Raw genomic sequence first — 15655 nt, 5'->3', positions numbered from 1 at the left:
AGATCATTGGAATAACAAAATTGACTTTTTGCCAAGATGACTGTAATGGTGGTGTGCAGTTATGGTGTCTCTTTTTAAAATATTGGTAATTACAGCTAGTGTACTTAGGTATATTTTTCCCTTCTGACACTATGCATTGAGTTAGGAGAACAGAGCAGCTATTTGGGAGGAGTAAAACCATATATTTTCAATCATTAAATCAGGTTCCCATTTTCATCCCTTATCTTCGCTATAGTCTTAATTTACTTTGGAAAAAACAGCAGACTAGAAATTGCAGGCATGTCAACTTTGATCTGACAACTCCACTGCCCAATTTTTTAACTTTTTTTCAGTTTTCTTCTTAACAAAATGTGGAGATGTGGTATATATTGTTGCCAATCTGCGGCTCCTCAGGAGCAGGGAAATGCCATTTTAACCCTGTTATTTTCATTTCAGTGATGATATTATCTAGACTAGTCAGAACTGGTATTTATGTTGTTGAGCCAGAGAAACATTTGTCAGGTAACATAAATCATAACCCTATCTTGACTGGGCACCATTGCCTGCTCACCAAGTAGCAAGAGCAGTAAGAAACTGTTGTTTGGATTTCATTTGAATGACATGTGACTTAAGGAACAGACTGAAACAGATTAGGGAAGAATAGAATTAGGGCTAAATTATTTTTGAGAAATTAGAAAAAAAGACAAAGTGGATAGATTTTCTATTTAATTTCTGCTAGTGTATTTGTTAGGTATAATAGGAAACACAAAGATGCTTTTAGTGAATCTTGCCTTCTAGGAAGAGGGGTGATGATTTAAAGTGAAGAATAATTAGTACTGTGCATTGCTAGTTACCTGGAGTTTGAAGTCTTTTCAGTTTCACTTTCACATCCTAATGTGCTTGCTTTTTTTTTTTTTTAATTTATTGGGGTGACATTGGTCAACATCAACATACAGGTTTCAGGTTGGGTTTCTATGCTAATGTGCTTTTAATCTTTATTTAAATAAGTGGTTTTTTTATTGTTTGTGTGTGAAATGTTGTTATACCCTACTCTTCTGCATGCTATGCATTTCCATTATATGTATTTTATAAGCAATTTGTAGTGACAGCATTGTAATGTTCCTCCTTCCTGCCTTAGAGTTTTTCTTGAAGCTGTTCTTTTATTAAGTCATGTCTGATAAAGATATATGATTTCCATAATATACACTATTGCAACTCATCTTAAAATACAAGAAAAGTAGTTTTCTTTGATAAGTTTGGTCTGTATACAGAAGGCATAATACTGACTTGACTTTTTCCTTTTTTATCAGGACAACCTGGGGTCTCAGTTTAGCCACATGAGTCTTGCCCGCCAGCCATCTGCAGATGGTTCTGACCCTCATGCTACTATGTTCCAGTCCACTGTTGTTCTTCAGTCCCCACAGCAGTCTGGTTATATCATGACAGCGGCTCCTCCACCTCCACTACTGCCACCTCCACCTCCTCCCCCCCCTCCTCCTCCCCCTCCCCCACTGCCACCTGGGCAGCCAGTCCCTACTGCTGGCTATTCTGCTTCTGGTCACCCTGTCAGCCAGCCTGTGCTCCAGCAGCAGGGATATATTCAGCAGCCCTCACCACAGGTAGGTTGCTTTTTCACCTCCCTCTCCGCGGAGGCTTTTCATTTAAGATCACTTTTAACATTAGAGTCTTTTTGTTTGTTTTTTGTTAATCCTCACCTGAGGATATTTTTCCATTGATTTTTAGAGTGGAAGGGAGGGGGAGGGACAGAATGAGAGAAACATCAATTGGTGCCTGCACTCAACTAAGGCCGGACCAAGGCTGGGAATCGAGCCTGCAACTCAGGTATGTGCCCTTGACCTGGGACCCTTCAGTCCTCAGGCTGATGCTCTATCCACTAAGCAAAACTGGCTAGAGCTACATTAGAGTGTTTATTTTTAATTTCACAGGGAAAGAATTTGTGCAGGCCCAGCTGGTGTTGCTCAATGGTTGAGCGTCAAGGCCACAGCTCAATTCTGGGTCAGGGCACATGCCTGGGTTGTGGGCTGGATCCCCATTAGGGGGTGTGCAAGAAGCAGCCAATCAGTGATTCTCATCCTTGATGTTTCTATTTCTCTCCCTCTCCCTTCCTCTCTGAAATCAATAAAAATATTTTTTTAAAACATGTATAAGGATGTGTAAGCAAAACTTGTCAGCATTTTCTTTTCTCTGGAGATTTTCAAGTGCATGCTAGACAACATCATGACAGTTGAGTAAATTACGTGATCTTGGAGTTTCCTTCTGACTCAGGTTTGTTTTTTATAATTTGCTTAAGAGAAACACATTAAAGTAAATGCACTATAAAAATAAAATGTAGCCCTAGTGGGTTTGGCTCAGTGGATAGAGCTTCAGCCTGCATATTGAAGGGTCATAAGTTCAATTCTGGTCAAGGGCACATGCCCAGGTTGTGGGCTGGATCCCCAGTGTGGGGCCTGCAGGAGGCAGCCAATCAATGATGATTCTCTCATCATTGATGTTTCTATCTCTCTCTCCTATTCCTTCTTTTCTGAAGTCAATAATAAAAATATATTTTGAACCAAAATCCTATATAATAAAAGCATAGTATGTAAATTGTTCCCTTGACCTAGAGTTCATCTGGGAGTTCGGCCAGGGGAAGGGAGGGAGGCCCCAGCAGGCTGTGGCGGCAGGTGACCTGGAGAAGGGAGGGAGTACCTGGCCAGCAGCCAGCCAATAGGGACTCTACCAGTGCATGAATTTCATGCAATGGGTCTCTAGTAAATAAATAAAAATAAAATGCATTTTAACCCCTAGAGTGCTGGGGAGCACAATCCCCCTCCTCCTGTCTTTCGCCAAAAGTGCCGGGAGCACTATCAAAGCTTCGAAATGGCATCCAGTTCTAAGTCTGCTTTTATTAGTGATGATGATATTGCTAAATATGTCAATGTAGTAAAGGCTTCCTTAAGTTTTTGAATATGTAACTTCATTTACTTGCGATTCATAATTTTTTTCCTAAACTGCTGTAAAATCAGCAAAAATGCCTTGGCAATTTTAGCATAGTTCCTAGAATATTGGTTGGCACTCAAAGGGTTAGGAATAGATCGGTCTGGGGAGAGTTGACATCTTAACACTATGGAATTTTCCAGTACAGGAACATATTATCTCTCTCCATTTACTTAGATCTTCCTTAATTGTTCTCAACAATATTTTGTAGTTTTCATTATATAAATATTACACATATTTTATTAATTATAACCCCTAAGTATTTAATGACATTCAATATTCTATTAGTCCAGATGTACAGCGTAGTGGTTAGAGGTTTATATAACTTATAAAGTGTTCCCCCCGATAAGTCTAGTACCCACCTGACAGAAAACATAGTTATTACAATGTTATTGACTATATTTCTTACGTTGTACATTACATCCCGGGACTATTTTGTGCCTGCCAATTTGTACCTTTTAATCCCTTCATCTTTTTCACCCATCTCTCCAAACTACCCCCATTGTTTGTTGATGTATTGATGATAGCCATTCCGATAGATGTGAATTGATATTTCATTGTGGTTTTAATTTGCATTTCTCTGATGATTAGTGACATTGAACATCTTTTCATATGTCAGCCATCTATATGTCCTCTTTGGAGAAATGTCTGTTTAGGTCCTCTGCCAGTTTTGAATTGTTTGTTTGTTTTTCATGCAAGGTTGTACCAGTTCTTCATATATTTTGAATATTAACCCTTTATAAGATGTACCATTAGCGAAAATCTCCCCTAGAATCCATGTATTAACCTGAATATGTTTTGAAAGTGCATATACTTCCCTCGTTTCCAAGCATAGGGGAAAGAATTCAGTCTTTAATCACTAACTGTTACATTATCTGTTCCTAGTTTGCTGAAAGTTTTTCCCATGAATGAATATTAAATCTTGTGAAATGTTTTTCTGTCTTTTGAAGTAATCATGTGATTCCCAACCACTCCCCTTTATTCTATTAGCACTGAATTATGTTCACTGACTTTTTAAAATATATATTTTTATTTATTTGAGACAGAGAGAGAGAGAGAGAAACATCAGTGATGAGAGATAATCATTGACCAGCTGCCTCCTGCACACCCCAGACTGGGGATCGAGCTCACAACCCGGGCATGTGCCCTGACCAGTAATTGACCCGTGACCTGATTCATAGGTGGACATTCAACCACTGAGCCATGCCAACCAGGGCTGCATTTAGTATTCTTTAACTAGTAATTGGTATTGTCTTGTGGTTGATAGTGTCTTTCAAATCTTTTACATCCTTATGTAAATTTTGCACAGTTCTAGCAAAAATGATAGTTGTTTTTCTACTTCTCCCTTAAGTTGTATCAGTCTTTACATAGTATTTGAATATACATTGAACAGTTCATATTTATTATACCTTCCTGATATATTGACTCATGTTGTGAAATGGTTTTCTGTTTCTATTACTATTCTTTGTCTTGAAACCTATTTTATCTGACTTTAATATAGTGACTTCAGCATTTACTTGATTTGCATTTAAATTAGTTTTTTTCACCCTCTTATTAGCAGCATTTATACCTAAAGTGTCTTTTACATACAGTAAGTATATAGTTGTTGTTTTTGCTGTTTTATACCATCTGATCAGAGTGCCTAGTTCTTTTATCTTTTATGAGCTATTGACATGGTTAGATGCAGGTATACTATATTGCTACTTATTTTCCATTTGTCCTATCTGTATTTTATTTCTATCTGCTTCTTTTCCTGCTTTTTGTATTATTTGAACACTTTTAGTGAGGTTTTTTTCACCCCCTGAGGATATGCTTTCTACTGGCTTTAGATGGAGGCAGGGAGAGAGAAAAAAACAGCGATCAATTGCCCCCTGTACATGCCCCAACTGGGGTATGTGCCCTGACCAGGAATCAAACCCACCACCCTTTGTTATAAGGGAAGCATATAAAACTCAAAGGCTAACATGGGCCAAATAAATGCTGTGAGTTTGTCATGCTTGTTGTAAGGGACGTTGTTCTAATCCACTGAGCCACACTGGCCTTGTCTTTTAGTGTTTCATTGTATTTCTTCTGTTGATTTCTTATCTACAGCCATTTGAATCTTGTTTTTGTGTACTTTATTTAGGGACTACTATATGTACCTTTACAGTATCACAGTCTAATTGATGTTTAAATAAAACTGCAAGTATTGTGTCGAAGATGAAAGGAGAGTTAGAGAAAGGAACATCAGTGATTGGCTGCCTTCTGCACATCCGCTGCTGGGGATCGAGCCCACAACCCGGGCATGTGCCCTGACCCGGAATTGAACCGTGACCTCCTGGTTCATAGTTTGATGCTCAACCAGTGAGCCACACTAGCTGGGCAGCAATATAATTCTTTTTACCCTCTCTCCATTGTTGTCATATATATACATTATAAACAAAAATATAATGATAATTTTTGCTTTAAACAGTATGTCTTTTATTTAAGAAAAAAATATTATTTATACATATATACATATATACATACATACATACTGAAAAGTTTAATAATGGATGAGACCTAAAATCAGAACATACTATTTTGCTAATATCTCCAAGAAAAATTAAGGAATCACATCTCTATTGTGTCTAATATTTCAAAGACAGAAGAATATTACAGTAAATATTGGGGATTCTTGGCTTATAACTGATCTATAAATTCTTTGCGTGGCTGGTTTCCTAATGAAATGGGCACTCTTGAAGATCTCCATGATCTCTATCTTTTAATAGTCACCCAGTCAGAAGAGCAAAGCCTGAGAAAGCCCGTGAACCGGATAATGTAATCTGTCACACACTGCTACATCACTGGGTTATTCTTCACCCCAAACTTGATGAGATTGCTTTAAGAGAAATTCAAAGCAGATATAAATAGCTCTGGAAGGAACAGTAAATCAAGTTAGTCTTACTGGCATTTTTTCCACCTTTATTAAGGCATAATCTATACTAATAAAAGGGTAATATACTAATTAGACCGTTTGACCGGACATCTTCTGGTTGTCCGATTCTCCTTCCGGACAAAGCCACGGTGATGGGAGCCGAGGCAGAGACAGTTAGGGGCGATGAGGCTGGCAGGGGAGGGTGGTTAGGGGTGATCAGGCAGGCAGGCAGAGGGGTTAGGGGTGATCAGGCCGGCAGGCAGAATGGTTAAGGGCAATCAGGCAAGCAGGCAGGTGAGCAGTTAGGAGCCAGTGGTCCCGGATTGCAAGAGGGATGTCTGACTGCCGGTTTACCCTGCGGGATCGGCCATGGGGTCCCGGGTTGCGAGAGGGTGCAGGCTGGGCTGAGGGACACCCTCCCCCCAACCCCCCCCCCCTGCATGAATTTTGTGCACCAGGCCTCTAGTTGACAAATAAGATTGTATTGGTGTTTTAATTTGCATAAGAAAAATTAAGGAATGGGACTGGTTCAACTGTGCATTAATGTGGGAATGGATAAAGTGTCTTATTTATATAATGATTGCTATTCAACATTTAACTTGAATGAGCTAGTGGTACATGTTTAAACCAAGAAAAGTTTCATAAACAATGTTAATTGCAAAATAAGTTGCATGAAGTTTAATAGTAGAGTACCATAAATGTAAATTTTTCAAATTCTCAACAATTTATATATGGGTAACAGATATATAGAGAGAGATATTAGACGTTTTAAAACATTTATAGGAATAATATATTCTAACTATAGGATAATGGATTTTTTTTGTGGAATGTACAGCCAGACAGTGTTAGAGTGATCCTTCAGCTCTATCAGTAGTGTTTGGTTTTGTAAAAGAGAGGAGAATCTGAAACAAATATGGCCAAAAAAATTAATAACTACTAAATCTAATTGGCAGGAGTACTTGTATGTTTGAAATTTTTTAAAATTTTCTCAGTTAAAGCTAAGAAAATCAGTTTTCAGATGATTGGTGTTGAAAAGAATTATTACTTCATTACACTCTGATGTACATAGCAGAAAAAGGTTTTATTGCAAGTAAAATTGATTTTTTTTCTCAATACTTATCCTAGATGCCAGCCTGTTATTGTGCTCCAGGCCACTATCACTCCAGTCAACCTCAGTATCGCCCAGTCCCTTCTGTCCATTACAATTCACATCTAAACCAACCACTGCTACAGACCGCACAGCAGACAGGTGAGTAGCATTTTTGTCATTAATTCTTAGTGCTCAGGTACTGCTTTTTTTCATCCTGCTTTATTTCAGTCTTACTATTAAGATACTGCCACACTCAGTCTATCAAGGGTCTCAGATATGTATGTACATATGAATATGCAAGCCTGTGATGTAAAAGAGTGGGCAAATCTTAGCACATGCTAGCAAATACCACATGGTCAGGTTTTTATGCTAAAGGGATGGGGGCCATGGTGAGCAGGTTGTACCAGGCTGAGCAGTATGGTGAGCAGCTTCTTGGTGCTCACTGCCATTGTAGTTGAAGAAGCCTTCTTTGCAGCCTGGTAACGCACCAGTGGTAACGACAAAAGAAAGGCAAGACAAGTTAAAATGTCTCCTGAACCTAAATTTGATAGAGAACTCTAGCCTAGTGAAAAATTTTTATGTCTCAGTTGTTAGTAGGAATGCTTCTAAAACAAATAATGTTCTTAAATATTTATGTTTGTGTTTTGTTTTTCAGTTTGCTGGTTGTATAGTGAAAGATGTTTTAAAATCAAATGCAATCTAATACTAGGCATATCAAATATATGAAAACTCAAAAAGATTTTTTTTTAAGCATTCTGTGAAAACAATTGATCTCAATATATAAAACTATCTTATTTTACTGAACTCATTTCTCTCCATGCTTCCCACCTAGATGTATACTTCTGCCCTGGATGTTGAATAAGGGTTTTTTGTTTTGTTTTGTTTTTTCAGCTTTTCATAACTCTAGGTATTGAAGTAGAATTTTTATTGGTTTCTTTGGAGCCTTTTTGGCTGCTTGTCACCATTGGAGGCTCTGTGACTATGTCAGTGTGACTCAGTGAGGCCACATAATCCCTAACCTTCACTTAGGCAGTTTCTTGTTCGTGATATTGTTTAGAGCTCTGAAGGGGAACTGCAGTTTCTGAAGGAAGACTCCTGCACTACACTATCTGATGAGAAGTGTTTTTGCTTCTCATCACTTGTGCAATCTTCAGTGATCATTGTGACTTACCAGCTTCTTTTACAAGACAGGCCTCTTACTTATTATCCCTACAGAAGTTCCAGTCCTTACTCTGTTGCTCCTAGGAGTTGTCTTATACTTCATATGTAGGTTCTTCCTTTTTGTGTGTTACTGGCCCTGAACTGTGTGTGTGACAGATACTCTTCTAAAGGATGTTGAGTACAAGTATTGGTCCTTTTAGCCAACTTTGAATTTGCCCTCTGTCTCCAATATGACTCTTTAGTTCCTGAAGTTTAATAATATAGTCCACTTATAATGTAAATTAATATATGCTATCATTTTTAAAGGCATCAAAAGTTGTTCTTTATACATAGAAGGATTGGTTGTGAAACTGCTCGTTAGCTTTAATACATTGTTGTTTGGTTCTTATAGACATTATTTTCCAAGTTTTCCTAGAAACTCAGTGACTGACTTTTTATGTTGTTTTGGTCTTGATTTTTTTCTCTCTGAAAATTATAATACAGATTATAGCTGATGCCATGATAATAAAAAAAAGAAATTTACCTTCACATCCCCCATTCAAGCACCTTGTGTGTGACTAATAAACATAGTTCGTTAGTACACCCTATTAATGAGGCAATCAAAGATCCTTTGTTCTGCATTTGTGTGAGCTAATTCGTTTTCTTCTTTTTCATGACTAAATTTTGGTCAAATTGCCTACAAAATTAAAACTTTTAGTCACAGATGGGACCAGTGTGCTTACACAAATGCATCTCTGCAAAAAATATTCCCACTTAATGGAAAACAACTGAAAATGACATTCCTAATTGAAGGCCAAATATGTGTATAACAGATAGCATGTGTTTATCATCAGTCATATTTTAGGTTGGGGTTTTTTTCTAATGCTAGTTATGGTGAAAAGGAAGAAAACAAGTAAATTAGATTGCATCTAGATAATATAGGCACAGAGAGAGTATGTCTAAATAGTTTTTGACATTGTGTTTGACTCATAGTCAGTCATAATATAACACTTTATAACTAGAGTTGGTCCTCCCAGTTATTTTATGTAGTATCCTCTTAACTTACAGCTTAAGTTAGTTTAATCTCATTTAGTTCGAAGAAGAGGAGAAATAAACCCTCAAAAGATCCTTATCTGAAAGGGAAAGAAATTTTGTTATGCCAATAAGTACAATAGAAATTTCCCTTGAAAGAAAAGTTTGGTAGTGTCAGTGCCAAGTGCTGTGTTAGTAATTATATTGAAACTTTTTATAGAATTTGTAGGATTTTAATATTTTTAAAAGTTCTAATCTAAAGATTTTTTTAGTTAGCTAATGCCTATTTTTTATGTCAAAACTTATAGAAAATATGCATTTATGTTTGCAGTGTCCTAATAGAAAAGTGAAATGCATTGGGAAATGGACAGGCAGTTTTTTGTTTCTGATTTTTTTCACAGATTTATAGCAATTTCTGTCTCAATAATTTACATTTTTATATGTAAGCATCAGACTTTCTTTTTCTTATTTTTTTCCTTATATTTCCCTACATTTTATCATCCTGAACTGATTAACATTAGAAACTGTCACATCTTAACATTTTTTCTTCAAACATTTAGTTAAGCATATTGTTTTCTTTTATTGCCTGAAAGGGTGAATCATTCATCCAAATAATGAAAGCATAGATAGATTTGGAACAATTTTTCTTCACTGAGGCACAAATAAATAATTTTTAAATGTTTGTACATAACTTTAAAGAAATTTTTGCCATAAATTAACAAACCCAATTGAATCAGCTATTCTTAGACCAAGTAGGGTATGAGCAATGAATTACAGGATTTTCTCTATTTTCCCTTTTTGGAGACAGAGAGAAAGGATGAAATGCTTTGGTCTTTTATCCGTGTGTGTGCCAGAGGACCACAACAGTTATTGGTCTCCTTAACAATAAACCACCAGTCTGTTAGGGGAACTGAATTGAAATTAGTACTTACATTACAAATGAATAAACAAATCCTTTGTTATGAATGTGAAACTACCCTGGTCATTCAAAACAAGGTAGTCAACCTCTGTCAACAGAAGCAGAAGAAATTCTGGCTACATAAGGCTTTTGGACAATGTAGTATATGACATGAAAGAAAATAATATAGTCAATCCTGGCAGCCCTTATTTATTTTTAACTCCTTTTAGGTGTATCACCTAAAGCCTCTGGGTTTCAATTGACTCGTTTTCCAAGTAAGGGAGTTTTACTCTGTTTTCTTTTGAAGCCTCTGTGTATCCTAAAATTCCATGATTCTGTGTGTCTATCTTATGAGTCGTTTCTAGTTCAGAAAGATAGGAATATCGAAGACTTGGTTTGCAAGTGAGTTACTATGAAGAAATAAGTCATATAAACAACAGTTTCAAAAGATCTGGTTACTTGCCAGTTACAATAAGGATTTGTTATCCTAACTCTTTATCATAAAATTTACAGCTTGGAGACTATAAAGTATACTACATTTAAGAAGCTTGTTTTCTACTTATAAAGAAACCTTTTTCTGCAAGTAGTGATTATAGCAAAGATTTTAGGTTTGTGAGGCCCTGGCTATTTTCTATCTAGCTGCTTTCATTCTTATGACTCTTTTTGAAAAGTTTGCAGCTTCACCATATATGTTTAATATTTGCAATAATTGGCCTTGTTCCTGAGCTGTTGGATTCGGGGCCGTAGCACTGTCTGAGAGGTTTACATTTCTCACAGTGAACCGGTCTCTTTTTCAGCTGCTTCCTGGCTTCTTTTTACTCAGGTTTCCACTGCTTTTTTATATTTTTCTTCTTTTATTTTTTTTTTATTGCTGTATTAAGGTATTAACATTTGCTTATATTTTCCTGTAATTGTAATACCAGTTAATCATGCATCATACTCAGCAATAGAGGCTTGAATTTAAATGACAACCTTGGCTTAATGTAACTTACCTTTTAAAAATTTGTGAAAGCTATTGCTTAAATTTCTTTTCCAAAGCAGATTTGTATGGCAGATTCATTTTGGTTGGAGCTTTTCTTAAAAGTTTAATGTCTTGCCCGATGTGGCTCAGTGGTTGAATGTCGACATCTGAACCAGGAGGTCACAGTTTGATTCCCGGTCAGGGTACTTCCTGGGTTGTGGGCTCAATCCCTGGCACAGGAGGCAGCCAATTAATGATTCTCATCATTGATATTTCTTTCTCTCCTTCTTACTTCCTCTCTGAAATTAATTAAAAAATATTTTTTAAATTTAATTTCTTAAGTATGCCAAACTCATTAGCAAACGGCAAATATATCTCTTTTTCCTATTGCTATATAACTTTTTAGGATTATTATGCATTAAAGCATGCCATAAAATAAGATACCTAAAAATCATTTGAAGCTACTTGGGCTCCGACCAGGGATATAATTCCGTTTGTGTGTTTTTTCTAAACTGTGATTTTGTATGCATGTGGAAAGCAAAATGACCCTGTAAAACCAGTTGATAAATTCAAAGAATATAAATGCATTATATCTTCAGTCTCAGCTTTTCACATAACTCAGAACCATGTGGTTCCAAACTGATTAAGTTTTATTATCTGCAGACTGTATATAGTAGGGTCCTGATGAACTGCACTGTGTAGAACAAGCATGTCAAACTTGTGGCCCACAGGCCACATGCCTTGTTTATTTAGCCCGTGTTATAGCCTTTGAGTTTGACATGCTTGGTGTAGAAGGAACATTTTAGGATAAACAGTCTAAGATGCACAACATATTGGCAGCATTATAAGATGCAAATTTAAATTAACTAGAATGTAAAAGACAAGCAAGGAAGAAAGGGCCCTGTTGGGTAAGCAGGGGAGGGGTGCTAATAATGAAGACTTGGCTATGGCAAGTAGGGACTCTGGGCACAGTCATTTTCTTTACTGACAACTTTTGATGGGAGTAATAGGAATAGAAATTTTGTATTTATATTATTACATTTGGTAGCCTTGGCTATTGTTTTCCCATTGATTCTGTGAGCATTTCTTAGTATTGTATGACCAGCACAGATTCAGACATTGTATAATACCTACAAATCCACCTATTTCCCTTTTCCCTTCTCCATTAACCTGCCGCCACTGAAATCTGGAGCCAAATGTATCTGGTAAGTACCCATAGATTTTCTTGAGTTGTATAGATTCTTCCATAGGACTGTCATTTAAATAGCTGTGAGCTGTAATCTCTGTGGCTGTTTTTATTATATTTGGGGGGGGGGGGGGTGTTTGTATTTATGTTTACTTCAGGCACAGAGGTAGGAGTCCAGAGGGTGATCTAGAGGAGAAAGAATAGTGAAGGTTTGCTGGCAAGTGTGTCTTCCTCCAAATTTACTTAAGGGGCTAGTTGAACTTGCCTGCTCACTAAAATAGTGCCACATACATAAGACAGACCAGGAACCCTCAAAAACTCGAGTATTTGATTATTTAGAAGCAGTTCTTTTAAATTGTCCTAGTTGCCAATAAATTTAAAGTTGGCAAAATGATTCCTCAAAAAAAACTACTTTCACATTGCTTCAGCTATACAAGTTTAATTGCAAAAAAAATTAATCATAAAATTTAATAAACCTTAGATTTATGGCTATTCTGACTAAATAGTTCTTCAATTCTTTTTATCTTTCTAATTATATCTAATCCATATTAAGAATGCTTTCCTTTAACACAAATGCTAGTTCAGGTCACCTATATAAAATAAAACTAGCCTGTTACAGCCTAGGCAATACTTTTCTGCTGAACATGCTATTTCCTTGCTCACTTTTCTGTTGATGTGAAAGGGAGTTAAAAATAGAATATTCTTTGAACCCTCCAGGGATGTGCCTGAGCCATCAATTTATATTGTCCTAGTTCTCTCAGCTTGCAGAATCGATTGTGCTTTCCTCTGAAAGTGCTGGAAGAAATGGAATAATATGGCAACATATAGTCCTTTAACAAAGGAGAATGGCATTGTTAAATGACACCTATATTGAGACTTGGGTGTTTATTCTGTTGGTACCTCTTAAATTGGCATTGCTTGCTTTACAAAACAGATGTTTTCCCACAATATTGACACAAATTTCTATAAAAGATACTCTGTTTTCCTCTAATTTCTAGATTAAATCCAAATATATGACAGGAAGGATTTTTTTTTTTAATTCTTATGTACTGAAACACACTTTTTATTGAAGAAAGAGTAATTTAGATATAGTAGCCAAGTTGGTCATATGTTGAGTGTCCTAATATTGGGAATACTCTTCTTGTAGTACATTTTATTTATTTTTTAAAATATATTTTTTATTGATTTTTTACAGAAAGGAAGGGAGAGGGATAGAGAGTTAGAAACATCGATCAGCTGCCTCTTGCACACCCCCAACAGGGGATGTGCCCACAACCAAGGTACATGCCCTTGACCAGAATCAAACCTGGGACCCTTGAGTCCGCAGTACATTTTAAATGTAATGGTACTTTTCACTAGGACTCTTCATTCTTCCTAATCTTCCACCTTCTCCTCTTTTCCAGATCATTGGATTTTTTTTCTCATACTTGACAGTCTTCAAACTATACTTTTGAAATTATCAGGACTCTGTTTCTCCCTTTCCTTTGTCTGAATAATTACATAATACACCCTAAGTACTGTGCCACTTCTCTGAGTGACACTGTAACAGCTGATGCTCAGCAGCCTGAATGTTTAAATACAGGTTTGGAGGAATTTGAGCATCTTGAACACTTCTTTAAGATGTACGTTTTATTAAGGAAGTGTGCATAAAGTGAGGCATGTCCTTAATTAGATGATCTTTTATGTGACTAATAAGTTATTTTATTAATGATTTTGTCTTAAAAAGACAATAGTAAGATTCTTATCTTTAATTGGATTAGTGGAATGGTGCTGTGGATATTTTATTTGTTTTTGGTGCTTTCCAGCTGAATATTTCTAGTTTTGCTAATGAATATAGTAACTTTAAACAGTATAGAGCCCATGGTCTTGGGTCATTTGAAAAAGTTCAGTAATCTTACTGCAACTTTTAATGTCTTACTCTTTAGAAAGTGTACTCCAAAATTATATACTTCTCGACCAGTTATTGGGTTGTTGTTTGTTTGTTTTAATTATTGGAATGAATAGTGAATAGTCTGACACCTCATTTCACTGCTGGAAAACAGTTTAGGTACCTGTCCTAATGGGAATAGAATTTGCCTCCTGGGTGAGGTGCCAGTTATACAAAACATCAAATGTTAAATGGTGCCTTTTTTTTTTTTCTGTAACAGCCTTAGAAAGATTCCTCATTGAGCAGGCCTTGACAGCTTCCTGCTCAATGTGGGTCAAACCTGATGTGTTTTCCTGCCTTGAATGTAAAAATTATTATAAAGCTATTCAGTATATAGAAAAGAGCCAGTGCTTCACTAAACGTCAAGACTTCACCCATGATACAAAATATACCCCCTTGTACACAAGGTGTCCAGGTTAAAAGTGGCATTGCCCCACTGGGTAAAGTCTGACTTCTTTTGCATATATATATACACACACACGCACACACATATATATATCAACAAAACTTTTCTTTCTCACAGTTCTGGAATCTGAGAATTTCAAGATTAACGCACCAGCAGATTCAGTGTCCAGTGAGACCCTGCTTCCTGGTTTATAGACTGTGCCTTTTCCCTGTGTCTTCACATGGCTAAGGGATCTCTCTGTGATCTCCTTTATAAGAGCACTAATCCAATTCATGAGGGCTCTTCCCACATGACCTAATCTCCTCCAAAAGACCCCACTTCCTCATACTGTTACCTTGGGAATTGTCTCCCCCATATTCAACATGGGAATTTGGGGGAGACATAAATTTAGTCCATTGCAGAGGTGTTTGAAGTAGGAAGGGATGAGAGCTTCATAATCCCCAAAAAGGTTTAATGCAACTGTTTCCAAAGCTCTCCCTTACCTTTAACCATACTTAAACAGTCTGAACTAGATCTGGCCGAGTAGATGAGAATGTAAAAATCCTCCCCTTTGTTAATGACCTTTGAAGTAACTGAATCTGTTGGCCAATTGCTTCAGAAATTAACAATCCAATATTAAGTATGCCAAGACCCAAATCTTCATTTTTCCACATACAAATTTCAGTAGCACTTATATAGAAAATACTATATAATTTAATATGTCAACTAATGTGATTATCTGAGCTTGTATCTCTCTCTCTATATATATATGTGTGTGTGTGTGTGTGTGTGTGTGTGTGTGTGTATTATTATTATTATTATTGATTTCAGAGAGGAAGGGAGAGGGAGAGAGAGATAGAAACATCAATGATGAGAGAGAATCATTGATTGGCTGCCTCCTGCACCCCCCCTAATGGGGATCATGCTCACAACCCGGCATGTGCCCTTGACTGGAATCAAACCCGAGATACTTCAGTCCCCAGGCCGGCGCTCTGTCCCCTGAGCCAAACCAGCTAGGGCTGAAGTTGTTTGTTTGTTTGTTTGTTTGTTTGTTTGTTTGTTTGTTTGTTTTTTGGGGGTTGCCTTTGAAACAGATTTATTTTCTCCTTATAAAAGTAAAACATACCATAACAACTGGAAAATACAGGAAAGAATTTACTTTAA

At 36.7% G+C, this 15655-nt stretch overlaps 1 protein-coding gene across 17 annotated transcripts in view; it reads left to right on the top strand.

The window, feature by feature from the left end:
• Window positions 1-15655, top strand: part of R3HDM1 (R3H domain containing 1) — a 185841-nt gene that overhangs the window by 116774 nt on the left and 53412 nt on the right. For 16 of the 17 annotated variants that reach the window (XM_059704578.1, XM_059704579.1, XM_059704585.1 and 13 more), the window contains 2 exons: window positions 1290-1598; window positions 6998-7121. In XM_059704578.1, the coding sequence (XP_059560561.1) occupies window positions 1290-1598; window positions 6998-7121 (433 nt within the window). The remainder of the gene's footprint in view (window positions 1-1289; window positions 1599-6997; window positions 7122-15655) is intronic. The other variant, XM_059704586.1, reaches the window with a different exon arrangement.

This window comes from Myotis daubentonii, chromosome 7 (assembly GCF_963259705.1).
Source record: "Myotis daubentonii chromosome 7, mMyoDau2.1, whole genome shotgun sequence".
Classification (NCBI taxonomy): Eukaryota; Metazoa; Chordata; class Mammalia; order Chiroptera; family Vespertilionidae; genus Myotis; species Myotis daubentonii.
The sequence above is the reverse complement of the archived record's forward strand: the minus strand, read 5'-3'. Positions and strand labels throughout refer to the sequence as shown.